The sequence below is a fragment of the Dinoponera quadriceps genome, unplaced genomic scaffold (assembly GCF_001313825.1).
Source record: "Dinoponera quadriceps isolate SergipeBrazil2010 unplaced genomic scaffold, ASM131382v1 scaffold479, whole genome shotgun sequence".
NCBI classification, from domain to species: Eukaryota; Metazoa; Arthropoda; class Insecta; order Hymenoptera; family Formicidae; genus Dinoponera; species Dinoponera quadriceps.
The window spans coordinates 542,359-569,169 of NW_014554586.1; the positions used below are offsets into that span (position 1 = coordinate 542,359).

The 26,811-nt window shown below is 45.0% G+C and overlaps 2 protein-coding genes across 2 annotated transcripts; one reads left to right on the forward strand and one right to left on the reverse strand.

Moving 5' to 3' along the window:
* Positions 1-7: 7 nt before the first annotated feature.
* On the reverse strand, positions 8-25,607 carry LOC106752240 (ATP-binding cassette sub-family A member 5-like). The gene is made up of 24 exons (XM_014633799.1): positions 25,519-25,607; positions 22,491-22,612; positions 14,212-14,385; positions 13,443-13,624; positions 11,563-11,767; positions 11,334-11,409; positions 10,895-11,048; positions 10,562-10,748; positions 10,309-10,452; positions 9,433-9,583; positions 9,195-9,268; positions 8,572-9,024; positions 7,456-7,805; positions 6,647-7,053; positions 6,194-6,454; positions 5,438-5,705; positions 4,731-4,905; positions 4,035-4,371; positions 3,614-3,888; positions 3,343-3,489; positions 2,188-2,567; positions 1,317-1,524; positions 800-1,139; positions 8-251 (listed from the first exon to the last, which is right to left on the reverse strand). Exons 2-24 carry the CDS (start codon positions 22,581-22,583, stop codon positions 148-150), a joined length of 5,145 nt encoding a protein of 1,714 aa, XP_014489285.1. The 5' UTR covers positions 22,584-22,612; positions 25,519-25,607; the 3' UTR covers positions 8-147.
* LOC106752241 (tubulin polyglutamylase complex subunit 2) lies at positions 17,785-19,138 on the forward strand. The gene is made up of 2 exons (XM_014633800.1): positions 17,785-18,028; positions 18,558-19,138. Exons 1-2 carry the CDS (start codon positions 17,785-17,787, stop codon positions 19,136-19,138), a joined length of 825 nt encoding a protein of 274 aa, XP_014489286.1.
* Positions 25,608-26,811: the final 1,204 nt, after the last annotated feature.

Below are 26,811 nucleotides of genomic sequence, written 5' to 3' on the forward strand. Positions count from 1 at the left end.
CCCCCGAGCATCGTCCGTTCATCTCTCCTCGGAGGAGGCTCGCTGGTCTGTCTCCTGTTCGTGCGCGCGACGAACGGTCGACCCGCGCGGAGTCACCGGGGTCGACGTGCGGCGACGACGGTATACTGCTAATATCACCGCGAATCATCATTCCACAGAGTTGCCCTCGTCGTAGTGCGAGAACTTGAGGAATACTTGCTCCAGGGTAGTTTGACTAAAGCTATACTCCTCTATGTCCAGCTCGAGCTTGGCTGCAAGCAGAAGCGCGGCGGATGTTAATAATGATAACAGTCTTGTGATCGTAAGATTATATAATCTCCCCGCCCGTATTGCTTCCCGTCAGTTTCATATCGCCCTTCGATGTGGTCAATACTCGTGTATATTGTGTAAGTGCAAAAGCGCTTACTTTAACGTGGTATGTTAGGATGGGATGAAATACCTCGATATTCAGATTTGCATCACATGACGGGACTACGTGAAGAATTGAGTTTAAATCGCTATACGTTACATGTACCGATATAAGTCTGGAAGTCATGATGTATTACAGTTATATATGGTTATAGTTTTTTCCAAGACATTTGGATCCCTCGCTTCGAAAAATTATGAAAACCCGATGTCTGTCTCACTTTCTCCACAGCATAGCAAAAACGGGTCTTTTCGTAACATCTTTCCTTTTAAGACGATCTTTATCGTCCCGACTCGAATTTCACTTTCGTCGTTCCTCGGATTTATTCGCGCTCCTTAGAACGAAACTTTGAATTCATCGGACCCCCCTGCGCTATGAAATCGCTCGGCTCACCTTTCTCCAACTGCGTGAAGCACTCGGCCAGCGAGTTCACGGCGTGTTGGGGCACGGCGAAGACGAGCCTGTCGGCGAAGCTCTCCTCCAGGGTAGCGTCCGGGAAGAGGCCCGCGACGAATTCCTTGAGAACGGCGATCCTGTCGCCGGAGGGAGTCGTTGGCGTGCAGTCGCCTCCCATGAGCTTCATCTCGAGAGTGTAGCCGGCCCCGTAAAGATTCTTCAGGTGCTGGGTCGAGCCGATGCACCTCAGCTCACCCTTCACCATAATGCCGACCCTTGAACACAAGGCGTCGGCCTCCTCCATGGAGTGTGTGGTCAATATGGCTCCCCTGCCACCCTGTTGAGAGACACCGAGCACGGCCGAATGCTCCGGTTAGAACTTGAATTTTAAGCTTTTCTATTATTCCATTAATATCAATTTGTTGTCAATTGTTATCGAGAAAAATATGTCATCCAAAAAATATACTGAGCAGCTTTAGGAAATGATTCGTGACGCACTGGGACGCGCACCGACCTGGAAACTAGCGAGGATCGTGTCCCACAGGAATCTCTTCGACCTGGGATCCATGCCCGTGCTCGGCTCGTCCATGAGGACCACCTTGGGCCCGCCGACCATCGCCATCGCGAAGCTAAGTTTCCTCCTAGTCCCGCCAGAACACTCCTGCGTCTGCTTGTCGGCGTGCTCGTGGATTTGCAGGCCGGACAGATAGAGGTCCACGATTCTGCAAGGACCGACCGAGAGAAGAATAATTAGCGTTTCTCCGAACGGAAGTCGTCGCAGACACGTCTACCGTGCTCGAGCCACTTTCGTCGACTACAGCGCACACGGGGAAAAGTAATTCCAGCAAATTTTACGCTGTCCCGTGGTGAATAAGTAAATGTACAGGGTGTTCCTTAAGTATCGTTCGATGTTTCAGGAGTTGAGATCTCAGGTCATTTTATGAAGAAATTTTACATGAACATGCAGGATGTCCCTCTGTTGCTAAGTGGGACGTTCGTCGTTACTTAATTTAAGTCAATGTGAACGAAAAGGTCCTCATCATTTTGCCAATCTTGCAAATTTTTCAGTTATTAATTAAAAAAGCCTTTATATACGACCACTTTTGATTATTAATAACTCAAGGTATTTGCGAAATATAGTACAGGACACTTTTATTCACATTGACCTAAACTACAAATATATAACGGGTGTTCCACTTAGCGACAGACCACCCTGTATATGCTTATTTCCGCATAAAATGACCTCGAAAGTCAACTCCTGCAATATTGGACGGTACTCGCAGAAACACCTAGTATATTTATTGATTTACTACGACAGCGTGAAATTTGCTCCTCTGAATCCGCTTTTCTCCGTGCCGAGAGGAAAGCAAGAAGAAAGTTGGAACCTGTCGATGTCGCTCCAGGGAACGCCGCGAATCGCGGCGTAACACTCCAGATGCTCCCGCACGGTGATGTTCTTCCACTGGGCGTCGTGCTGAGGACAGTAGCCCATCTGCCTGAAAGCATCCGCCATGTGGGTGTTGATGTTGTGACCGCCGATCTGCACCCTGCCCCTCGTCGCCGACTCCTCGGCGATGATGATCTTCATGGTGGTGGTCTTGCCGGCGCCGTTGTGACCCAGAAGACCCAGCACCTCGCCGGGCTCCACGGCCAGCGAGAGATTGCGCACGGCGACCTTCCGCTGCGAGGTCTGCTGCTCCTCGCGTTTCGAGCAGCAGCCGCAGGACGAGCCCGCCTCTTGTGGCCGATACTCCTTCCTCAGGTTCTGCGTTCGTGTATGCGTTTCACAGTGTGAAATGTGGGACAAGTTCGCGAAGTGACGTCGTAACACATATACAGAGAGAGAGAGAGAGAGAGATCAAGTCGATACAGGATTGGATAAATTAATTTTTTTTAACCAAGCTAAGTTAAAAGTTAATGGCCTATAAAATTAACTTGGTTAAGTTAAAAATTACTTAAACAAAAATTAACTTAAAAGTTACGTTAAAATTAAATTAAATTATCAACGTTAAGTTTATAAAAGTTAATCGTTAATCAGTATATATATATGTGTGTGTGTTTTTGCATAAGTAACATTTCGTTTTTTCAACCATTTGTAATTTATGTGAAGTAATGAAGAAATAGCCTATCATAAGAAAATATCGATAGTTTTGTGCTCAGGTTTCACGCAAAGGACGAGCACTATCGTTCAGAAAGGAAGATGAAATAAAATTCAGCTGGCGTTATTCTTCATTTTTCTTACTTTATTGTAAGCAGTTCGCAATGATTCTAATTTTGACGAGATATTTTGATACGTATAAAAAATATTTAAATAATAAAAAAAAATTAAAATTATATAAAAATTATATAAGAAAAGTTAATAAGTCCATGCATTTGAAGTGAACGGCTCAGTTTAAAAGTCACCTCATTTAAAATTAACTATGCTACGTTATTAACCTTTTAACTTAACTTTTACTTGATTATTATCCAACCCTGAGCCGATGTCGCTACTCGAGGGCGCAACGAACGTCGCATAAGGTTGCATCGGGGCGACAACTCACCTGCACCAAGACTACGGGCGGTTCTTGAACGGCCGACGAGGTGATGAGGTTGAAGACCTTCTGTCTCTCGGTCTTCACGTCCGCGTCCTCGTGCTCGCCGACGTCCGAGTTCTCCATGATCTCCTCGCTGATGGAGCCGCCTTTTCTCTGCAAGGTAGGAAAGCAACGCGTCGTATTCCATACACGCATTCGCACTTCAGCAACGAAACGAAGACACAAGGCGAGAGGTGCAACGAGGTGCATCCAGCGAAATCGCGAACCGCGCGCTCACCAGGTAATACTTGAAGAAGTCGCTGACTTTGCCGCCGCTCTTCTTGATATCCAACAGCAGCAGCACGAAGAACCACATCGGGCAGTGCAGCAGCACCGCGATGGCCATCACTATGATCTCCGTGGTGAGGTAATCGGACATGGTCAGGTGATGGCAGGCGGCGTTGATCGAGCACATGAGGTAAACGCGGTCCACGTAGTACACCGCCGCGTACGGCACGTACATGCTGTTCAGCAGGCAGAAGATCACGTGCAACGTGAGCGCCGCTGTCCCACCTTGAGCAACAGGCCGTAACAGACAACCACACTTCGTCAAGAGGAAGGCGCGACGTCGCGATTCTTCGAGTGTCCACTTCCATCAGCGTCTCAGGAGCGCCAACGGAGCTGTCGTCGACTCTGATCGCGTTTTGATTACTACTTACCGAGTCCCAACATGTCGATGATCATGACCATGACGAAGGGTACCAGCCCGAAGAAAGTGGCGATGTTCGGCAAGATGCTCTGGGCGGAGTCCATCTTGTCGAACATGTAGCTGAGGCAGGTCGAGAAGAGGATGGACGACGGGCAGTAGAGCATGAGGAGGGTGCTGAGGGCGATGAGCGCCGGTGGCTCTTGGAGCGAAGGCACGTCGAAGATGAAGATGATGCCGAGGATGCACATGCAGATGAAGGTCATCAGGCCGACCAGGACGATGAAGTAGCTCAGGAAGTACATGGGAAACGACAGGCCGTTCACGCGGAGCTGGTTCTTCGCCTTGATCTGCGGAACGTCCGGCTCGTTTATCGTCGTCGTTTACGCGTTGCCGCGCGAGAGAAGGTAATAACGTTATATTTTGTGTCACGTGACATCCCAAGCAGCAGCAGAGCGACGACACAATGACGTCTATCTTCGGTTATTTGTGGCCTTAAGACCGTCCTGGGCACTGATGACGGAAGTTTGTAAGACTAGTTAAAGCCATGTTGAAAACGTCGTACAGACGGACATCTGTTTTGTAGATTTTGATTTACACTGATTTTTACTTCTTTGGAAACATGCTTTTCAAGTTCGCACGGTATGTCATGTAACACTCCTGTATATTTTAATCAAGCAGAGAAGCTCGATGTAAAATGGATACTTACCTCGCGATCGTACACCATGTCCACCGCCAAAGTAATTGGCACCAGCACGAAGTCCATGCCGATGAAGAGAGCGCTGCTGGCCGTGCCGATGTTGAACTCCTGCGGCTGCGACGTTTGCTGGAAGGGATGCGTCTTGACTTCGATCGGCGTGGGTTCGTCCTTGCCCGAGATCAATCTGAAGAATTTATAATTCGTAAGGTTTTAAGATTCCCCCTTCGCAGCACCTCCGTCTTTGTCGTAGACTAGATCAGCCTGGGAATCGGAAAATTTATAATTCATAAGACTTCGAGTTCGTAAATAATTGATTGATTTGACGTTCGAGCATGTCGGGCGTATGCACGATGACAGGCTGCCAGAGAAAATAATGAATTAGCGTCCCCGAGGATTTGAAAAAAGAAGAAGGCCAGAAAAAGACTCGGAGAGAGAAAATGAGAGAGGCCGTGAGTATGAAGAATTTCGATGAAAATGACTAGGAAGATAGGAGAAGATATAAACTAGGTGACAAACTAGATAACGAGAAAGAAAGATGAATTAATTTAATTTTCAGAAAAATAACGAGTAAATTTTTCTCTTTGTCCTTTAGAAGATTTTTCAAATGGATACAATAAGGTACAAAATACCTGTGTGGTCGGCGAGTTGTTTAGAAAAGAAACTCCAATTTTTTCTCAGTGCTGAAATGTTAAAGAAAAAGAGATAAGAGAGCTCACCTGTGGTAAGTGTTGGAGAGAATGTTCACCAAGATTGGCAGGGAATGTTGCATCGTGTCATTGTAGACCACGGTCAGGTTCATTCGCGGTAGATTGTAGTCGTTGATGTTGAACGCGGCGATGTGCGGCGCGATATTCAGCAAATTCGCGAAATTGCCGTCGTACTCCTCGATGTACTTCGCGTCTTGAGCTATGCCGTCCATCAACTCGCTAATGTCGCGGTCGGTATTATTCATGTAGACGATCTTGGTCTCCTCGCCGTACGTATCTGTAAAGACGAAGGCAATATCGCCTGATCCGTCGCGGGTGTAACGAGTCTTGCTGAATTTCGTGCTAAATCACGCGGTACAGGTCTCTAATTCGTCGTAGAATCAAAGCTCGAAATATCTTTCACGCGACGTCGTCTGCTAAACTCGCGCAGTCTTATGCTTAATTACGAGAAGCGATTAATCTCGACTTACAGACGCCACACGAATCTAAATACACACATTTCCGCAAAAGTTTGTTACAACTGTTATAACTGCATACATTTGTTATATAAACAATATCATATTTCAGACTGGTTAATTTTGCCGTCACATTTTACAGAAACGCAATTGAAAAGTTCACATTACTAGTCATAATCGATTCATTTTATCCCAAGAATTTATTAATCGTCATATGTGCCGCGCTCTAGCCTCGAGGGTGAACACTGGGTGCAGGTAAAAAAGCAGCCACGCAATTACCTCCTACCTTGCATAAGTTGCAACCACTTACGGCTATTAAGTTTCAACGATTGCATCTTGATGTCGACCGTCTGGATGCTGTTCAAATAGAGGCCGAGCACTATCAGAGCGAGCGGCGCGACAAGCGTGAAGTAGAGCAGCTGTAAATTCCTGAAGAGTCTGAGCACCCTCAAGCGTAGCATGGCGTAGAGGATCTGCAGGAAGTTAGGCCGGACCTTGATGGGGTCTAAGCCGAGGCCGAGGACAGGCGGATTTCTGTCGTTATGAACGCCGTCCGGCAGATCGCTCGTACCTGATATCGGTCATTCGATAATATCAACACCAACGTGTCCGATATAATTAAACTCCGATACGTGATATATTTAATATGTAAATATATCAATCATTTATCGAAATGTTTAATATCTCTAATTGACAGCGCTAAATATCGTATTTCTTTCTTTACGGATGAAAGAATGTACGGGGCAATGGGGGGGGGAGTTACCTTTCGCTTGACTGTCGCCTTGGACGGTCACCCCCTCGTTTTGCAAGCTCTGGTACGACGTGCTCTTGGACTGTAACGAGAGCGACCTGCTGAGCGCGCGATTGCGCACCATCTTCTTCGACAGATTGTCCATCGTGCACTCGGTCTCCTCGTCCTTCTCCAGGTGCAGGAACACCTCCTCTAAGGTGGTCATCGACACGCCGTAGCTGCTGATGCCGAGTCTGCTCGACCTTGTCTTGATTTCGTGCTCGATGGCGGAGAACAGGGGCGCGAAGCTCTCCACGGAATTGTGAGGCAGGATGAAGCTCAATTCGCGACCGTGACGCCGCGCCTTCTCCGCTTTCGTCACGTGCGATGTCACTAAGCGAGTGATGGCGTGCTCCCTGGCGTTGCCTTCCAACACCAGCCTATAATCACGATTTCGTATTTAATTTTTTTTCCACATTTTTCCCCCTATTCGGTACTTTTTCCTCTCAATTTATAAAAATTATTCTTGAACAACAAGAATATAATATTTTAGCGAAACTATATAAAATTTCTTCACGTATAACAGCACGTGTTTCACCTTTGTATAAGATTATATACTCTTGCTTACACATGAACCTTGAATTGATATTCTCTTTTTTTCGTCTAGAATTACTCAATTTAGAACGGCCGAGAAAAGTGTGCGGGCTAAAAAGATACTTCATATTTCCTTCCTTCTACTTTCCGATTTTCCGTTTCTATTCCATTTCCCGGTTATATCAAACGTTTCGAATTGTCTTCTGTATCCGGCGTGATACCGATAGCGAGACCAGCGGCTGGCTTACGTCAAGTGGTATCCAATGCCGAACTTGTTCTTCAGGAACAACGAGCTACCGCAACACCGGAGCTTCCCTTTGCTGATCACCGCCTTCCGGTCGGCGAGTATATCCGCCTCGTCCATGAAATGAGTCGTCAGCAGTATCACCTTCCCGTGCCGCCTCGACTGCAGCAAGGACCACATCTGCCTTCTGCAGTACGGATCCACCCCGGCGGTGGGCTCGTCGAGTATGATTATCTTGGGATCCCCGATGATCGCTATTCCCACGGATAGCTTCCTCTTCTGACCGCCGCTGAGATATTTCGCGAATGTATCCGCTTTCTCGACCAGGTCGATGTCCTTCAGGGTTTTCTTCACCTGCGAATCAAACGCGTCATAAAACGGGACGGGCAAGCATCGTTCACTTTGTCTTATCGTCGTAGCGCGTTTATACGGCTTTCTCGAATTGTCAAATCAGTCAGAAGAGTCTTTTCGATATTTTCAAGTTAAACTTGACTTTATTGGACTTAATGTGTATATGTGGGATAGAAATCGTCATCGTTGCTCACGAAGAGTATGCAAGGCCAAATCTTATATTTAAGATCGCTTCAAGTTCACATCAAGATACAGTTAAGACATTTCATGGATTCTCATAGTGAGGTCTTATATTTAAGACCTCATCAAGATGAAATTAAGATGATCTTGAATCTGATATTTTAGGTTCACGCGGTGTCGAGAAACGCTTAATTTGGCTTCCGAGTTAATGCCGCGTTCTTTACGGGTTTCTGATTTATGTCCTTTACTTTGGCCTTTTATTCCTTCATTTGTATATCTCGAGAGCCTTTTCCATATAATACATTCACCAGTACACCGAGTAAATATTTTTCATTTCTCAGACATTATAAGAAAATATTCTCCCTCTCAGCGTGTATCGTCAATCGCAAGAAGGCTGCCAACTTTTTCCTCGGCGAGTTTCCCGACATATCTCATATATCCAATAGGGAAATCTGGGAACTACTAAAGGAAAAAAAATTCTCCTATCGGACACGCGTTCCGAAATTAAAAAAAAATCTTGCAATCTTCTCGCGATTGATTATACTTTTCCATCGTGGAAGATGGCCGGCTTGCCGCCGAAGAGCTGTACCTCGTGCTGTATCAACGAGCGCGATATGCCGCGCACCGCGGCGAAGAACTCGAGGTGCTCGCGCGGCGTCAGCAGGTCGAAGAGGATGTCGTGCTGCGGGCAGACACCGGTCATGCTGCGGATCGCCCGCATGTCGTTGGAGTCGCGCACGTCGTAGCCGAAGATGAGGGCGGTGCCGGCGGTGGGTGCGGTGAGGCCCGTGAGGATGTTGAAGAGGGTGGACTTGCCGGCGCCGTTGTGGCCGAGTATAGCGGTGATCTGGCCCTCGTAGATGGTCAGGTTAATGCCGTTCACCGCCTTGGTCTCCGAGCGCCGGCACTTGTAGTACGACTTGTACAGGTCGGCTATCCTGATCGCCTCCCGGCCCTTCATCTCGCGCACCACCGGCTCGACGTCGCGATTCGCCTCCTCGCCGGGGATGAAGGAGTTCGACTCGCCGTTCGACGACGGTACCTGTAAGTCGGTTTCGCGCGCTTGGGTGGATTTCATTCCGAACGGTCCGCTTAACGGCGATTTCTTCGCGATTCTTTCAAGAATTCTTCAAGTTGCGCCGTGATGATTTCATTTCAGGCAGTCGGGACTCCGTCGAGTGCCGGACTCGCAATGGCGATATTAGTACTTACCCTTTGGACTTTCCTCTGGCACCAAAATCCGGGCACGAAGCAGAACCAAGGTGGTTTCTTCGTACCGTACTCACCTGCGAATGAAAGAATATGCGGATATCGTTGGATGTTATTCTCGATGTCTGACCCGTAGATGCATTGATTGTTTTAAGGAGTACGCAAGCATTATTTAGACGCGAGAGAGAAATGAGAGAGATTTGAAATTGACTTTACAACATCGTATCGCGCGAGAACGTACTGGGTATGACGGAGTCGAGGTAGTAGGCCAGGCAACCGTACAGGAATATATCCAGAGTCATCATGATGAGACTGCCACCGAAGGGCATTCCAGGCCCGGACCATAGGTTGTCGAAGTTCACCCCCTCGCCCTGAAGATCCAGAACGAGAGCCTGCGGCGACACAGAGCAAGGCGAGGCTTTTTGAAATGCACGATACACAACAAGGATCGCACATGGCTGCAGTTTCGATGCGTGTCTGAACGTGCTAATATTTTCACCGTCAAAACATTCGTAATAATGGTCGAGGAAAATCCTCGCAACCAGCGAATAAAGTCGCAACACGGCTCATTTGATCTTTCTTCGCAACAGATTCACTGGTTATTGCCACGCCCTTCGGCCAACTTGGGAACAGAATACATTCACTATACAGGATGTGCCGGATCAACATGGACGAACTTAGTGAGGGAGAGCGGAGTTGGGGTGAGCAAAATGTCCTCATTTTGCAAACAACCACACAGAATTTCGAGTGATTGATTATTGAAAATGGCCATGTACGGAGGCTTCTTTAACTGAATTACTCAAAAATTGGCGCGTTATTTGCGAAATAGTAAAATCCCTTTTTATTCAGAGCAGCCTAATCTACAAGTGTACGACAGCTGTTGTACTTAGCGGCAGGCTCGAAGTTTAATATACTGATGTCTGTCGCCAGATGTAACAGTAATATATTTGTAACTAAGGCCACTCTGAATACTAAAGTTCTTCACTATTTTGCAAATAACGCGCAAATATTTGAGTTATTAATCAGAGAAGCCCGTATACACACGGCTATTTGCAATAATTAACAACTGGAAATTTTGCGCTATTTCAAATCCATTCGTTCATTCTTCAAGACTTACCTTGTCCATCGCCAGAGCGACTCCGGTCGGGCTGAGCAGAGAGACCAGCCAGAACGAGACCGAGCTGGAGTCGTCCACGAACACTTGGATGAAGTACATCAAGCTCAGTATCGTGACAGCAAAGTTGCCCAAGACGCCGGCCGTCTGCGACAGAAAGGAAGGACGCTTGCACCAATCGTATCGCGATTTTCCTCGATATTTATTCAGATACGAATTCAGCCGGTTCTTCTCATTGGAGAAGAAAGTCACTCACGCGCGACTTGTCGAAGAACGGCGTGATCATGAAGGCGAACATGATCACGGAGAAGCTGTACAGCACCACCAAAAGAAATATCGGCAGGAAATGCGTGTGTTGGAACATTTGCAGAGTGAACAGCAGTATCACCCCGACGGCGGAGAGTAGTAGGACGAAGATACTGTAGATGATGAACCACGACAACCTGCAAAAGCGTGAAATAGAGAGAGAAAGCTCGTGACGCATGGCGCGAGCATGTCTCATTATCGATCACGAACTGAAATGGACAAGGCAAATATTCGATAAATCAGATCGCTCGTCGGATTCGGGACAAATTCCGCGACGTCTTACCAAAACACAGAATCGTGTAGGCCCATGATCTTCATCCCTTCTTTAATCTTGTTCTCCTTCTCGCCGACTATCAGGATCAGGAGATACGTGATGAATTGCGAGAGCGCCAAGACCATGTAAAGCGGGATGACCACCCTGAAGGCCACCATCCAATCTGGGAGGTGAAGGTACGTATCGTTAGCCGAATCGTTTTCCCCGTGAAATTTCGTGAAAATATTCAGAGGGGCCGTAATATTACCTTTCCTCTATATACGTATGTGTGTATGTACGTATGTATTACAATATCATACATGTAAAATAATGTATTATAAAACAAAGTTTAATAATAAGTGAGATAAATTCCCGAGGGAAAATCAATATTCCCTTTGAGAAAATAATACAAAAGTAAATTACACCCGTGAGATCGGCGGGTAAAGAATTTCCAGACGCGACTGCTTACCCGCGGTAAATGCCTCCTTCGGAAACATCTGGAGCTTGACGTCCGGTACGGTCAGGTTGGGGTTTCCCGTGTCCAACTGCAACGAAATGTCATTCAGAAAACCATTCAGGATTTCGAGGCATCTCGTTTCTCAGCAGATTTTTGCCAAACATACGCGATACAAAAATATATCCGCGATATCGGGAAATGTATCAGGAACGAGTAAAATCAGGGATACGGGGACGCTCACTCTTATCTTCGTGACGTCCATTAACATCTGCAGGAACAAGAAGCCGGAATACAAGTAATCGTTGACGGGACAGGAGCCGCCGGTTTCTATCGATAAAATGCCGCCCATCCAATGGCTGGTGTCCTTTCGACAGGTGACCGGAGCGGAATACAGTTCGGTTGGCGAAGGCGGCGAGAGGTACGAAGGATTCGTCCTAATTTCATACCTGAGCGACGTGAAAGATCGCCGATTTTAACGGGAATTAAATAACAATTCGCGTCGTCGCGGCCTCTTTCCCATTCTCATTAGTTTTTGATTAATCCGGGAGGAGAGACAATTGTGACGCGTGACGAGTGAAACACTTCCAGAAATCACCTTCTTGACGTGTCCGTTCAGCTAACGAATTAGAGTCTTCGAGATTTTTATTCGTACGGGTGATAGGGTATGTTTAAAGAAATATTACTCATCAATGTCGTATTTTCAATGAACCACTGGTGGAATGGAACCACTCATAAATTTAGTACTTATCAAGCAAAATTATGTTCCCGTACATTTATTTCATTACCTAAATAATAGATGTATAATAAATTAATTTGCAACGAAATTGAGATAGATAGGTTGTTTAACAAAATTACAAATACGAAAATATTAAAGGAAAAGGTGTTATGGCCCTCTATTTACATTTTATACAATAATTTTTTACGTATTATTTACATTTTATACAATAACTCCTACTGAAGTAAATAAAAAAAATTTGTTATTAATTAATATTTAAAATTAAAGATTTAATGATTTAATGAAATAAATAAAAAAAAAATTGGTTTTATTTAAAAAACAGTGCTTCGTTACGAATTTACATATTTATTCGAAATAAACTCTCTTTGAAGAAACAATAATGAATATAACCGTGAATTTTTAATGTAGATACCGACTTGTTTGTCAGAAGGTAGATGTAAACTGTCGAAAGATCAATTTCTACAAAACGAAGAGACTTTTAAACTTAACTTGAATTATCGACTTGTCGAATAAGCTATCTCGACATGAAAACTTCGAAAAAGTAGCCATATTAAATCTATTTCAGCGGTTGGCCAAATTAGGAAAAATGTTATGCTATATTGTTTAACTTTACACAACTTGAAATGTGTGCATATTGTGATATTAAAAAATGATATTTAAATGTGATATTAATTTTTAATGCCATAATAATTTTTCATTAAAATCTTATTTTTATAGTTCAGAAGATATTAAAAATAAAAATTAGGAATAGCACGCTTAATCTCAGGGAGCACGTATAAAAAGTGTCAAATTTAGTTACAAATAGCGTGTTCGAATGGTCGGTCTTTTTCTTGCACGAGCAATGAGTTAAATAAAATTCCGATATATATGCAATGCAAGTTTCATCAGATTCTTCTCAAACTTATTTCATCTCGCAACCTTCTTTAAGACGACTTCCGCCAACTTCGGTTAAGTTCAGTCGACGGTTAATTCAATGGAATTGATCAATCACACTGGCCAATTAGCTAAATTGATCAATGCAATTGGTCAATTCCATTGAGTTAATCGTCGCTTGAACTTAACCAGAGTTAGTGAAAGTCCATTTAAAGCGGAATACCCTTAAAGCGTAATAACTTTCGATCCAGACTCTGAATCGCTGTCAAACTTTTGGTATTACTTTTAAGTACAATGTAGATCAATTTGTAAATTTTACATAATTTCTTCATTATTTCGAGTTATGGACGATACATCCTTAAAGAAGAATAACGCGCAGAGATAAAAGCGCCTTCAGTCGTGAGGAACCGTTCTCTTTTCTCGCGAATACGCGAATATCATCCCTCCTCCGCGGAGGATCGCGTGCCGCCGTGGAAATTTACGGGGTTTAACTGTATGGAAAATAGTCTTACGTGAGACGCTGTGTTATCGGCTGGGAATCTTCGAAGATAACTGCTATGGGCACGCTGTAGGGATCTCTCCAATACGCCGCTTGCAGATCGTCCTTCGTGTCGAACACGATGAAGTTTAAGGGAAACTTACCGGGATAATCCCACATTGAGAGCCAGAGGGTGTTCATGGAGCCTAGGAAGCTCTGGAAAATACATTGTTAACTTTCGTATCGTACGGAATCTCACAATTTCCGGCCGTTTCGAAGAAGCACGCGAGACATGTAATATCGTCAGGAGATACGCGCGAGCGAGAGATGTAACTTTTAACGAGCCTGGGATCGATCTTTCTCTCTTTTCTTCAGCAATTTTTCACGAAATTGTCGTCACGATAAAAAGAAAATTGAAATTTGACATTCCACGGCGAAAATCGAGAGAGAAAGATAGAGTTTTACTCCCGGGAGTTTCTCAGCTTATTGTGAAATTCGAGAGCAAGAGAGAGGATTTATTCAAACGGGCGAGTGAATTTGAAAAATTCAACAGGGGAAATTCGAGAGAGAGAGAGAGAGAGAGAGAGAGAGAGAGAGAGAGAGAGGGAGAGAGAGAAAGAGAGGGAGATCCGCGCGTGGAGGAAGGTTAAACCGAGACTGAACACGGAAACGCGAGCTATTTTTCCACGAGATACACACGAGCTCGCTCCTTGTATCTCGCTGCACTCGGTGTACTCTTCTCGGTGATCTCGGCTCGCGCTGAGAGCGCTTCTGCGAGTTGGCCTCGAGAGATCGATACTTACGAGAGTCTCCGTAGAATTGGGCACCACGGCAATTGTGATGTTTGCGTAGCCGTTGTATATCTCGAATATTTCCGTCTCGCGCTGCTGCGTCGTCATCGCGGGATAGTTCGGGTTCGGAATCAGGACCTTCACCACGATCAAGACCCCGAGAGTGTAGAGGGGCAGAAAGATCTCCTGTGGACAATCGAGCGCCGCTGATTTCTCTCTCGGAATCAGGCAAATGTTAACGCGCCAAGTGTCCCGCACTCGATCGTTAACGGCCTCGTTCCGCGATTTCGCTCGCAGCAACAATTCTCAAACAGAACGAAAAGTCACGGTAACGTCAAAATGACGAGTAAAATGACATTCAAGGGTCACGACAGAAAAGTGATGAAATTATGTGACTTCGGAACTTACAGATTTAATTCCTTCCGGATAGACTGTTTGTTCAATATATTTAATAGTCAGTGGTACACATATGCACCGGCATTTTTGAAAATTCATAAACTTCTGCAAAATTGACATATCACCTTCGTTAAGGTCTTATTTTAGAGAAGAAGGATAAGACTGATCGCGAACAAATTGGAGGGCTGCGTATCCTTTCGAAATGTGCCAAAATCACGAAGAAAGGGAAAATAAACATAGTTTTGAGGTGGAATTTTTTTGTTTAACCTTGGTTCATGCGATTGTTTTAAAATGAGCTCAAGATAATGTACAAGAAAGATCTGCGAAAGAACCACCTCTAGCGATGATGACAAGCTGAAAATCATCCTTGGAGATGGAAACAAAATGTATTTGTTTGAACTTTGATTTCCCACAGATGACTTTGTATGACTTTTTGTTTCGCCTGAGGATGACCGGGCGGTTCTTCGAGCGAAAACTCCATCGAACGTTTTTACGTCAAAGAGCGCGAAACGAATTGCTGCCGAGCTCTCCTCTTCTCCCTCATTCTTTCTCTTTCGGGGAAGAAGAGGAGAACAACAACAACGGTCGGATAATTAATTATACATTAAGCCAAATTACAGACATAAATTCGTATCCTCGGCCGTTTATCCACGACGGCCGCGCTGCGGATGAGAAAGCCGGCGGGGGGGGAACCGAACGTTTTATTTTGCAGCGAACGCGCTCGTTATTTCGCGAATACGACGCGGTCGTACCATAATTACACGGTCTATCCCGGATAAATAAAAGATCCCCCGTGCTTCTTGCAGTTAATACCTAGCAGTATACGAGGGTGCCGCGGTGGTGGCGGGTTTCCGCGCTACGTTCTTCCCCACGGTGTTTCCCGCGCCCCTAAAAACGCAACGCTACGTGAATTCAGCGCGGCAAGAAACCACCCCCCTCCCCCCTCAGCGTGCGTGCGTGTCTCGTAATTATCCTCGGCGCGCACCTGCCGTTCCCCGCTTCTCTCTCTTCGTCGTCCGCAACACGCCGCCAAAACATTATCTCGAGCGAAAGTACCAATGCCTGAATAAGTACCTCTCTGCTCTCTGGACGTTTTCTTTATCGTTCTAGTCTTTAAATACGAATATTTCAACTTTCAACATAGAATATATGTATACAGTGTCTCAGATCAACGTGGACGAACCTCGTGAGAGCGTGGAACGGATTGAGGTGAGCAAAAAAGTCCTCTACCATTCTGCAAACAACACGCAAAATTTCGAATTAGTAATTATTGAAAATGGCCGTGTACACATTTTGGAATTATTAATTAAATTAGTAGTTATTCGATCATTCGATCATTCAATCATTCAAATTATCAACAAGGTTATCGTGCAAAATATAAATGGAAGACTGTAACGTCACGGTTCTCCTCTATGTTATTCTACGTCGAAAGTTTAAATATTCACGCTTAAAGACCGTAACAATAAGAATGTTAATGGTACGTGTCCAAACATTGGTGATTTTATTTTCAAGATCGCGTGCGAATTTCTCTCTCCGCACGTACGGACCGAAGAAACCGCGTCGTCGTCCGTAGACGATCCTCGAGAGCGACGAAACGCGTCGTCTCTCGCTTCCACTTTTCACCCTACGCGGACTGGAGACGCATAATTTAGAGCGTGAAAATTACAAGTGGCACATTCCGCATCGCCGAAGAATATTAACGGCTTCGAAACTCCGTCGCCATGGCGACGATCAACAAGGAAACGGCGCACACTCTCCGATCACAGAAACGTCGAAGGGTGGAAGCCCACGGCAACCTCCCCCGACCTCCTCGATATCGAGGACGGAGTAGAGCTTGTCGTGTGCAGAGATTCGCGTCGTTCTCGAACCCGCCGTGCATAAGAGGTCGGATATGCAGCTTGGCGTGGCTGCCGGTCGTCACGTTCGACGCTCTGCGCGAACGAACGAATAAAAGGTCCCTCTTCACATCTCGGCGGTGGAATGATCGCGGAGCGGAACGGGATAAGCATACATGGTAATCGCTTCCATCTGTGGCTTAATTTAGCGCTCGTACTTGCTCGTCACGGCTCATTACGTTTTCAAAACTCTCAACTGGCGCGGCACGAGGATGAAGAGAAGGTCCGCGAGAGGCCGAATTTGTAACCAACCCTCGGTATATCATTGTCGTATTAATTGAAAATTATTAAGGGTTTATATATTATTAATCACCATACTTGAAGCATACACGTATATATTGTAAATCTGAAGAAACTTTTTCTCCGTATATATATATAAATGCTTTTGCACAGCGAAAGTACGCGTGAAAATGAATTCGGAGCAATGCTCGGTTTATGACAGGAACGATTAAAAGTTTTGAAATTAATATCCCGACTCTGTCAGTTGGCGTAAATATTTATATGATATAGAAATCATGCGGCTTTTATATACTGAATGTGTCAATGCTCCAATTAAGGAGATTTCAAAAAAACATCTTTATATTTTCTCAATAAAATATCTAGAGGTCTAGATGTATACAAAAAGTTTGCAGAAAAATTTTTACGTATCTTGGCTAGACTTTCCGTTAGATATGATAAAACAGAATAGCATTCATCGTATTTATATTTACATCGCATTTACATGAGATCTATGTGTATGGGAAATATGAAAAGAATGGTGTGATGGTGTCAGTGTTTATGTAGTAGTTATGTAACATTTTCAGACCTGTCTCTACGATATCGACGCTTACCAAGTTCCTCATCAACCTTGCATCCCCTTAAGAGACTAATTTATTCCATTTGAAAAGAAGAATGAGTAAATTTTCCTTCTGTTCTCTCTTTGCAAGATCTCTAAAAAAAGAATAGAAATCAGGAGATGTAATTTCTTACAGATAGTTAAGAGTGCTCAAAAAAGCAACTCTAAAAACTGAAATTGGGTCCATGGGTGATGATGGTATACGGAGGGTTATCCGAGTCGTGTGCGACGACCTGGAAAAAGTACACACAGAGAAAGAGAGAGAGAGAGAGAGAGAGAGAGAGAGAGAGAGAGAGTAATAGAAAAAGAAAATGTAAAGTCGCAGCCCGGAAATCGAAATATTGAAACTAACAATTTACATTTCGCGAAATAAGATTTCTCGTCGCGAAAGTCGGAGATTTTGCTTTAAACGTCGTTCGTATTTCGCGAAAGGTATCCGAAGGCAAAGACCTAGAGGTGATGTCGTTCTTCGTGGACATCGTCACCGAGGACTCGTTCTACGAGAACCTGACCCTGGGTGTGGTCAAGATCCTCGAGAACTCGCCGTGCGTGAAGAACGTGCGGGTCGAGAGACGAAACGGCTGCGAGCCCGGAGCCATCACCAGCTGGGAGCAACGCCACTGTTGCACGCTTCCCGAGAACATTCGGAATTTCTACGCGTCCGTCGACGGTTTCCTGCTGCTGTGGAACCTCGACATAGCGGGTAAATTTCTACGTTGACCTCCCTTCATTAAGCACGTTTCATTCAGATATCCAATATCCATCTCTCTCACACGGAGAAAAATAACCTTGGCTATTACAGGGAATATCGTTGGGACAGCGATAAGGTTTACATAACGATTTAGCTTTACATGACCAAATTAGCGAATTACTCGTAATTAAAGCAAAAACAATTTTGTTGCCACACGAAAAACAAAAGTTCGATTGAATTGACCAGAAAATAGACGAACCAAACGCGTTTTGGCTGAGGGGAAACAAAATTTCGAATTTTCTCATTTCTTCTTACAGCCAAATAATTTGCAGATTCAGCAAGCCAATTCGACGAACGGCAATTAATATTCTTAACCGATCGTTTCGCCGTCCGTACAATAACCAACAGATTTTGTTGCGACAGCATACAATTTTTCACCCCGTGCCAGCAAATTATTCTTCTCGATGTAGAAGATGAGGATGGATAGACCAGATCTCCTTTTTTCCCCACGGCCCTCTTCCACGACAGTTTCACCCTGCAGGTGAGGAATTCCCGATCGGCCGCATGGAGATCGGCAGTCTGTCGTCCTTGAAGAGGTACGCCGACAAGGACCGACAGGCAGGCCCGTCGACGCAGGACGCCTCGTCGTCGTCCTCGGGGACTCAAGTGGAGGACTCTACAGCGGAAACGGAAGGCACGGACGCGTTATTCTCCGGGGATTCCCGCGACTGCAAGCTCTTTGAGATCGGCCAATGCTACCCGGGAGCCGGCAACGGCAAGGTCTATCTCGCGTATCGTTCCAAGCAGGAGCAGGATTCACCGAGCATCTGGCTCCACCGTCGAGGCAGCTGGTACCAACTGGCCGACGATTTCACCACCTACTTCCGTATGATGCTGGTCCACCTGGGCCTGCCGTTATGGCAGTGCTGCGTCGTCGGTGTGCCGTTGCCCACTTGGGTGGAACAGGCGTACTTTCTCGTAGGACCGCACCTGCTGTCGTCCATAATCGAACCGGGCGAGACCGTGTCGACGTCCTTGTGGAACAACGGGCCCATCAACGTCTTGGATCCGGCCATCTTCAAGGCCAAGGACGGCAAGCAGAGGAACGCTCGCAAGAAATGAACCTCGGGTGAACGTCGCTCGAGCTGTGTTTTCATTGAACTTGAATTTGCGTGGATTTTGGAATAAGTTCGACCGAATATGCTCGATCACTCACGGAGGAAAGATTAGTCCTAAATCAATGATAGATGTTCTCATGTATAAGCAAGAATATTGTAATCTTCTCGGAGGATTTTTAATCGGTTGGTTGAATTCGTATCGATGCAAGTATCACTTGCACTCAATTCAAGGCCAAAAGCGTTCTAAGAATAGTAGAGTATTCTTACTTATATATGAGAATATCCACCGTTGATTTAAGACTTTCTTTTCTGCGCGACGCCTCATTTTCTCGATGAGTTTCGCAACGCATCTCGTGTCCGGTAGAAAAATGTATCTCCCGAGAATTACTGTGAGAAACGAATTCTCTCATTTGACACGGTCCATGTGGGATGTGTTTTGGAACTTATCGGGCTTATCGAACTTATAAAGAAAGGCTTTTTCTGACCGACCACGGTACTCGAGCATCGTGGGAAAGTGCTCGACCCTTTCGGTTAAATGCGTGTAGACAAGCACGCGCATTTACGTGACGCAAATACGCGGCGAATAGTTGGTAACGAGGCACGACGCGCCTTAGACTCGTGGATAACTATGAACACTTGGATCTGATAGAGATTTGCAGATCCGCTAAGTCGGACTTCTAGAATTCGTCGCGGAGAGCTCGTGAGATATGAATATCCTAGATTCGTGTCCTAGATTCGGCAAATACCGCGAATATTGGGAGCCCGCGTTAAATGGACAATTGAAATATATTATTACATTTTCTTCGGAATGCAGAATATCCTCGCCGGATGTGGAATACGTCAATTTGTGGGCGACGTGGAATCGAGATCGCGCACCCCGGATCTGTCAGTCCGTAGATATATTAATGTTCAAACTGAGAAGACCGCTGGTCACTTCAGAGTCGAGACTCGAGTGTGGGATAAGTTACTGGGAATTAAATTTTAGAAAATTTCGATGGACAAATTTCGGGGATCCTCCCAACGAACGAGTACGCGCGTTCTTTTCTACTCGACAGCGAACATCTTCGCTTGGATGAATCACACGCATAGAAATGTTTCCTAAATTTTTCCATACACGGCAGATTCCGATTAGATAATCCAAAGTTGTCTCGAAACAGATTGTCCCACTGCGGGAAAACGTCGGGGATGATCAAATAGGATCTATTAATGCTTTCCGCGTGTCACACATATCGTACTTTGTGAGACATCACTCAATTCCAACCGCAGCCTGCGACTAGACTTTCCGTCAGTTAAAAATGTTTTTTTAGAGACGGTTCACTGACATTTTGTGTTACTTTAACACGGGGAATGTGTATGAAAAATATACACTGCGTATTAAGAAATATGCAACCTTGTTGACATATGTTGATAAAGTGAATGTGCTAATTTAGCATTATACTTATCATTATGTTCTCTTCACCATGTTAAAGGCTGTCTAAAACAGCCGTAGAATAAGCGGTAAGACGTAGGCAGTAAGCTAATTGACCAATCGGATTCTTACAGTCTAAAAATAATCGGCTATAGTTGGTTAATTAGCTTAATGTTTACATCTTACCGCATACTTTACGTTCGTAGTTACGCTACTATTGTAGACGGCCCTTTAAAGTAACAAACAGTTTCAGCGAATTGTTTTAACACAATTTCTTTACCACCCATAAAATCCATAATTATTTTCAGAAATCAGACTGGATCCCAATTAAATCCAAAAGAATCTTCTACACGATTATACTCAAAAAGAAGAGTCTAAGAAGGAGAAAACAGATACCCGACAAGATAATGTTTGTATTATCGGGTCACCCCGATTGATAGTCTCTATGCAGCACCATTAATCGCAGCTCGGGCGTTCATAACAGTGTAGGGGGAACAAACCGGCGCGAATAATTCGACGCGACAGAAGAGAGAAAGAGAGAACCCCTTCTTCCTCGCCGCCAACCCTTGGCCTAGTTGGCACGGCGAAAATGCAAAAACGTCCAATTGGCAGCGCAGTTGGCGGACGCGGACCGGCGACGGGACGCAGTCACTCCGTTGCCGCTCTCGCAAGCGTCCGCATCTCCGCCTCCTCTTTTTCGTCGTTTTAGCTTGTACGTCCTCACGTAGATCATGCTCGAGCGTGCTCGCGAGATTCTTCCACGGGATCCTCCGACGAATGCGCGCGGCATACTCCTCCTCGTCCTGGCCGAGGATTCCTTCGCGAAAAACTCGTTACGGAGTTATTTGATACTTCGTCACGCAGGACGCGCGACGAGGGGGTCGCTTTTGGGAGTTCCTCCCCCGTCGTCTTCGCGATGCGAGCGTGCTGCCGAAGAGCGGCACGAGGAGGAGGAGGGAATCGAGGAGGATTTTGGCAGCGTACTTCGGCACACCACGGCTACACGCATACGCGTAACGTCCACTTGGCACGCGCCAACCAACGTACCTCGCGAAACAAGTGGATGCTGATTTCTCACGTTGGATTCACGCCTTCGCGGGATTATTAGGCGAGCGAAGCTCCCGCGAACACGGAGTGCCGAATGCATCTCGCGCCGACCTCCTCCACAGCGGGTTCGCCGATCTAACGGAGCCGAAATAATCGGCTCTTGGCTAGGCGAGGAAGTATCGGCCGCTAATTATTACTGCGACGGACACGATTCTTTAATTACACTGGGCGACCGTCTCAAGGCACATATTGATTGGTGCACTTCCAAAAACGGATGACAATACATCAATCAAAACGCAGTGTTTCTATCCAGCAAGCAATCCAACACGGAAACAAGCATCGTGTGCCGCTGGCTTAACGAACGTCTGAAAACAGCCGCGCGGGGAATATCGGGTCGACGCGAAGGTCCGTTCCGCTTTTCTTTTTTTTTCCCCTTCGATCATCAGTAATCGCAGAATTTCCACGCTGAGAGAGAAAAGCGGTAGAGTGAACGACATTTCGTTTAAACCGGGCGCACATTTTTTCAAGCACACCGTGCTCAGTCCGCTGACGACAAATTACGCGGTATTGCTTGTAACGAGTTATCACGGTTGATTCAACGATTGCAATTTGGTTAGCAACATTATCTTCATTCGAACAAAATGATATTTGACGCAAAATTACGTTACTTATATTTGAAAAATCCAAATGAAACAAGCACGTATATTAAATCCCCAGAAAAACCCTCCCTAATATCACTGTGTGCCGGCGAGATGCCGTATCGTCGAATAAATCTGCGCACACCTAATCGATTGTATCTCGAAATAAATAAATGTATGTATGTGCTTCGATTGAAAAGTGTAACGAACTTTTGCATCTCGACCCGACATATCGAAGATTGCGAGCGGGGCTCGCGACATACCGCCATCGTCTTCCGCTTCTCGCGTTTCTTCAGCAGGAGATTTCTCACGAGCATCGCCCGCAGCTGGGACAAGTAGACCGCGCACGAATTCATCCTGCGAGATGCATTCGCCCACTCGTCCTCTGCAACAGAAAGATCAGCGGGAAACTGAATCGCCGCGAGCTGTCGACGTTCCGCGACAGCGAGCCGAACGTGAGCCTCGAATTTTGTCCTGTTGTCGCGACGGGATTATTATTCTCCGCTACCCTGTCTGCATCACATGTACGGCATCGCCGAGTGCGAGTCACGAGTCGTTACATCGATCATCTTCAACAGCTCGTCGAGCACGCGGTTCAAGGCTCGGGTCAACGTAACGCAGAATCGAAAGCGGGGCTTCTTGTTACACAAGTCGCTTTCCAGCCGCAAATCTGTAGCCTCCCCGCCGCGTCGTCGCACGACAAAATTCGAGGCTCGAGCGCAATCTCGTGTAGTTAATTCATTATTCTATACACAACAATGTAGGGACACCTTATCTAGAAAATATGCACGGAAGCAAAGTGTTAGAATCAAGTAAACTGTCGGTTTTCAGCTTTTTAAATCAAGTAATATGTTGATCGATTTAAGTATGTCTTTCAATATCTTGCAATATAAGTACTTACTTGTGCACGCAGTGATATCTTAATTTGTAAATGAATTGCTGAATGTGAATGTAAGATGGTACTAAATTTAAGAGAGTATTTATTTAGTAATTATGTAATACTTATTTTCTTTTTACTGTATACAAGGGGGAGCAATAACCGCTTTGTCCACCTGGAGTATTCCCGTTATTTCTGAAGATATGAAAATGATTCGATTATGAAAATTGTAGCGTCAAGAGGGTCATAATATGCTAGTAATAATTTTTCTGAGGCGCTTCGGAGATTTCAAGGTCACCCCCATTTTTTTATAGCATGCTATACTTTGTTATTCTTAATGCACTAGTGGATGTTCAGGTGATTCCAACGACCTACAGTACAACATATAATATGTTCTTATCATACATACTTCTTATCATTTCCTGAGTGCGATACGTGCTTCAGGAGCTCGACGATTGCGACGTTGCGTCGATGTAAAGATCGGACGTCACTTCGTGACGCACCTCTCATGACGTAAGTCATCGTTTTATTCAATATCGAATGATCCTGTACCGTAGGTCGTTGGAATCGCCCGAACATCCGCTGGCACATCGAAGATAAAAAAGCACAGCATGTCATTCGAGAAAATAAAGGCGACCTTGAAATCTCCGAAGCGTCTCCACCCACAGAAAAATTATTACCAGCGTATGATCCTCTCTGGACACTACACGACTTTCGTAATTAAAATATTTTCATATCTCTAAAAATAGCGGGGATACTCCAGGCGGACAAAGTTATCGTCCCCCGACTGGCACAGAAGGTTTGTCATTGTTCCGTTAAATTCTCATAGGATGTTTGGGTAAGAGGAAAATAGAATGAAAATAGGATTAAAATCGGATAAAAAATAGGATTAAAAGGAAAATAGGAAGCCTACGTTAGATATCTGAAGAGGTACCGGATCGATGTTGTTCACTTTATTCGTGAAAACGACGAATCCCTCGGTATTAGTAACGACTACGCCTTTCTATTTTATTGACAAACACGACAGACCTTTCGCACCAACCTAAAACGGTGAACGAATCAAGATAGATTCATTAAGGTAAACTACCTTTTCCCGTGTCAATCGTTATCTCGTCGCGCGAGAGTGATCGATGGCGGAGGATGCGAAGGGAGAACAGAGAGTGAGAGCGAGACGTCTAATTTAATCTATCGTTTACGACGGGACGTGTAATGCAACTTGCCGTTTGATCACCGCACCCGCACGGCGAAGCAGCGAAGAACCCGTGTGCGCTTCTCCTCTCGCTCTCGCGGCACGAAACGACCGTAGGAAGTGAGAGAAGGAAGAAGAGAAGAAGAAGAGGCCTAACGGGACGCAGAGGTCCGACTGCAACGCGGCGGCTGCCCGCGTTCTTCCCGATTAATTAGCTTAATTTGTTTGCACAACTGTGTGACGCATCTGTCCTCCTTCCCTCCTCCCTCTCTTCCTCTTTACCCTCTTTCCTCCCACAGCCATCCGCTCTCTCTCTCTCTCTCTCTCTCTCTCTCTCTCTCTCGCGCGCGCACACGTTAACAATACAGCCACTGTCGTTCGACGTGTGCATTAATTAATCGCTCGCGACCTCCGTAAAGTTTGGAGAGGGAATCGAAGCGAATCGCATCGGTAAGTGTGTGATTGTCAGTTGCCTCGTGTAAAAAAGAACTCAATTAGAGCCGCACGCTTGTCGGGGAAGGTCGCGTTCACTTTCGCTTTCGGTAAATTTTTAGCGTCCCATATCTTCGATTTACGCGGGGGAGACAAAGATCGGTCGAATTGACGCGATGATGAATGAATTTTAAACGCGTTTTGGCTGAGGAAAATGAAATGTTTGGTCCTTATCAAACGAATTTAGCTCGAAAATCGAAGTTCTGTTTTTATCAATTAAAACGCGCTTAGTACGTCCATTGTTGATGCAACTAATCTCTTTTCCTTCCGCGCGAGAATTTTGTTTTTGTCGAAAAATTTATCCAAAGATCAATTCATCCAAAGGTTGACCTTTTGTTCGATGCGTTCTGAAACATTCATTTTTTCTCGTTCGGAGATCCAATTCCGAAATTCGTGATCAAAGCGTTTCAATTGACTATACACAGCATTAACCGGCATCGATCGGCATTGATCTCTTTTACTAAATATAGTCACTAAATATTTTCAGTTACACGCATCGTATCTGAACGTTCGTGCATCATGACTGTTGATCGTTCGAGGGGAAACGACAAAAATATTGCAAATATTACTCAAACACTCAGCATTCGTAACGTAAAGCGTAGAATTACGTATGAAGAAGAAAAGCAACATGTGCAACATCACTGTTACCGTAAGATCTCCGAACTACAACGAAAAATTATTATTATTATTGTTACGTTAAAAGACAGAAGTGTGGTAACATTGAAGGACTCACGTTAATATTAGAGTGTGCCGCAGCTGCATTCAAGGGGGTAACTCTAATCGGCCGTACCCTCCCCTTGATCGTGAGCGATCGCGCTGCTGCTGCTGCGGCTGCCGGTCCCGCTGGTACCGTTGCTGTTCTCGGTGGTGTCGTCGTTGCTACGTTGCTGGACGCTGTCGCCGTTAACGACGCCGATCGATTCGGGGCGCTGGGACGTTGCCTTACCACGTGACGAGACGGCGGCATCGCGGCGGTGAACGGTGCGCTCGAAACCGCGTCCGAGAACCTCCCCATTGTCGTTGCTCCTCGCCATCCTGGACGCCGTCGACGGCTGTACCAGAGAGACGTAAGCGGGACCTGTCTCTGACCCCCCGGGTCCCGTTTGATTTTTCTTTTCTTTCCTGCTCGTTTTCGGTGCTCGATAAAGTGCTTTCGGGATGGCTTACGTCGCGCGCGAAACGCCGATTTTTTTTTTCGCTCTTGGAAAGCGTGAACGTCGGACTTGAAGGGTCAATGGAGAAGCTCGGGATAAAACAATCCTAACAAACCTTACAAAGATAAAAAATACGTCAAGTAATTTAAGTTTACGTGAACATTTTCAAATGTGTATTCAAGCAGTATTTATAGCGATTTGAAAAGGAAACCGAAAATAGTCGCCAAGTAAATTAGTGTTTCTTTTTTTTCAAGGAAAAGATAATTTTACTTTTGCGATTAGCAACATGATGTGTGTCATTAGCTTTGTTAATAGCTACACACTGAAATATCCAGGCGAAAAATTGAGGAAAATTTAACATCGGAAAGCAAAAAACTTATAATAATATAATAGTTAACAGCTACGCAGGCTATTGTTATTTTTTTGATACTGGTACTAAATGGTTACTCGATGCCGCTTGCTCCATGTTAAAATTTAAAGAACTGTTTTAGAATTATTTAATATTCGAATCTCGATATTCTATCTGCTTTTAATGTAGTGTATTAATTACGTGGTTTGATCGACTGCAGATAGAGTATATTTATTTCATTATATAGTAAATATTGTACCACTGAAACAAAGAAGTTCTTTAATATTTTTCTAACCTAGTGTTACTTCTTTCAAATAATTTATTGCTTGTGACAATCATTGTAATGTTTGGATGAAAATAAATCAAAATAAATAAATGAATGAAAAATACGTTATTTGACATAAAAATATTTATTATTTGAAAAACCAAACAATTCTCTTTCTTGAATCAAACATTTGTTTATTTGCTCCAAAAGACCAGAATCCGAAAAACAAGTTTGTTTCAATTAAAAAGATTTTATTAA

Excerpts from the sequence above, each read along its gene's own strand:
- LOC106752241 (XM_014633800.1), top strand. The coding sequence starts at position 17,785 with ATGTCGTTCTTCGTGGACATCGTCACCGAGGACTCGTTCTACGAGAAC. Across the intron at positions 18,029-18,557 it reads GTGGAACCTCGACATAGCGG|GTGAGGAATTCCCGATCGGC; the intron begins GTAAATTTCTAC and ends TTCACCCTGCAG.
- LOC106752240 (XM_014633799.1), bottom strand. The coding sequence starts at position 22,583 with ATGAATTCGTGCGCGGTCTACTTGTCCCAGCTGCGGGCGATGCTCGTG. Across the intron at positions 7,054-7,455 it reads GGCATTGGATACCACTTGAC|GCTGGTGTTGGAAGGCAACG; the intron begins GTAAGCCAGCCG and ends TCGTGATTATAG. Across the intron at positions 252-799 it reads CTTCACGCAGTTGGAGAAAG|CCAAGCTCGAGCTGGACATA; the intron begins GTGAGCCGAGCG and ends TTCTGCTTGCAG.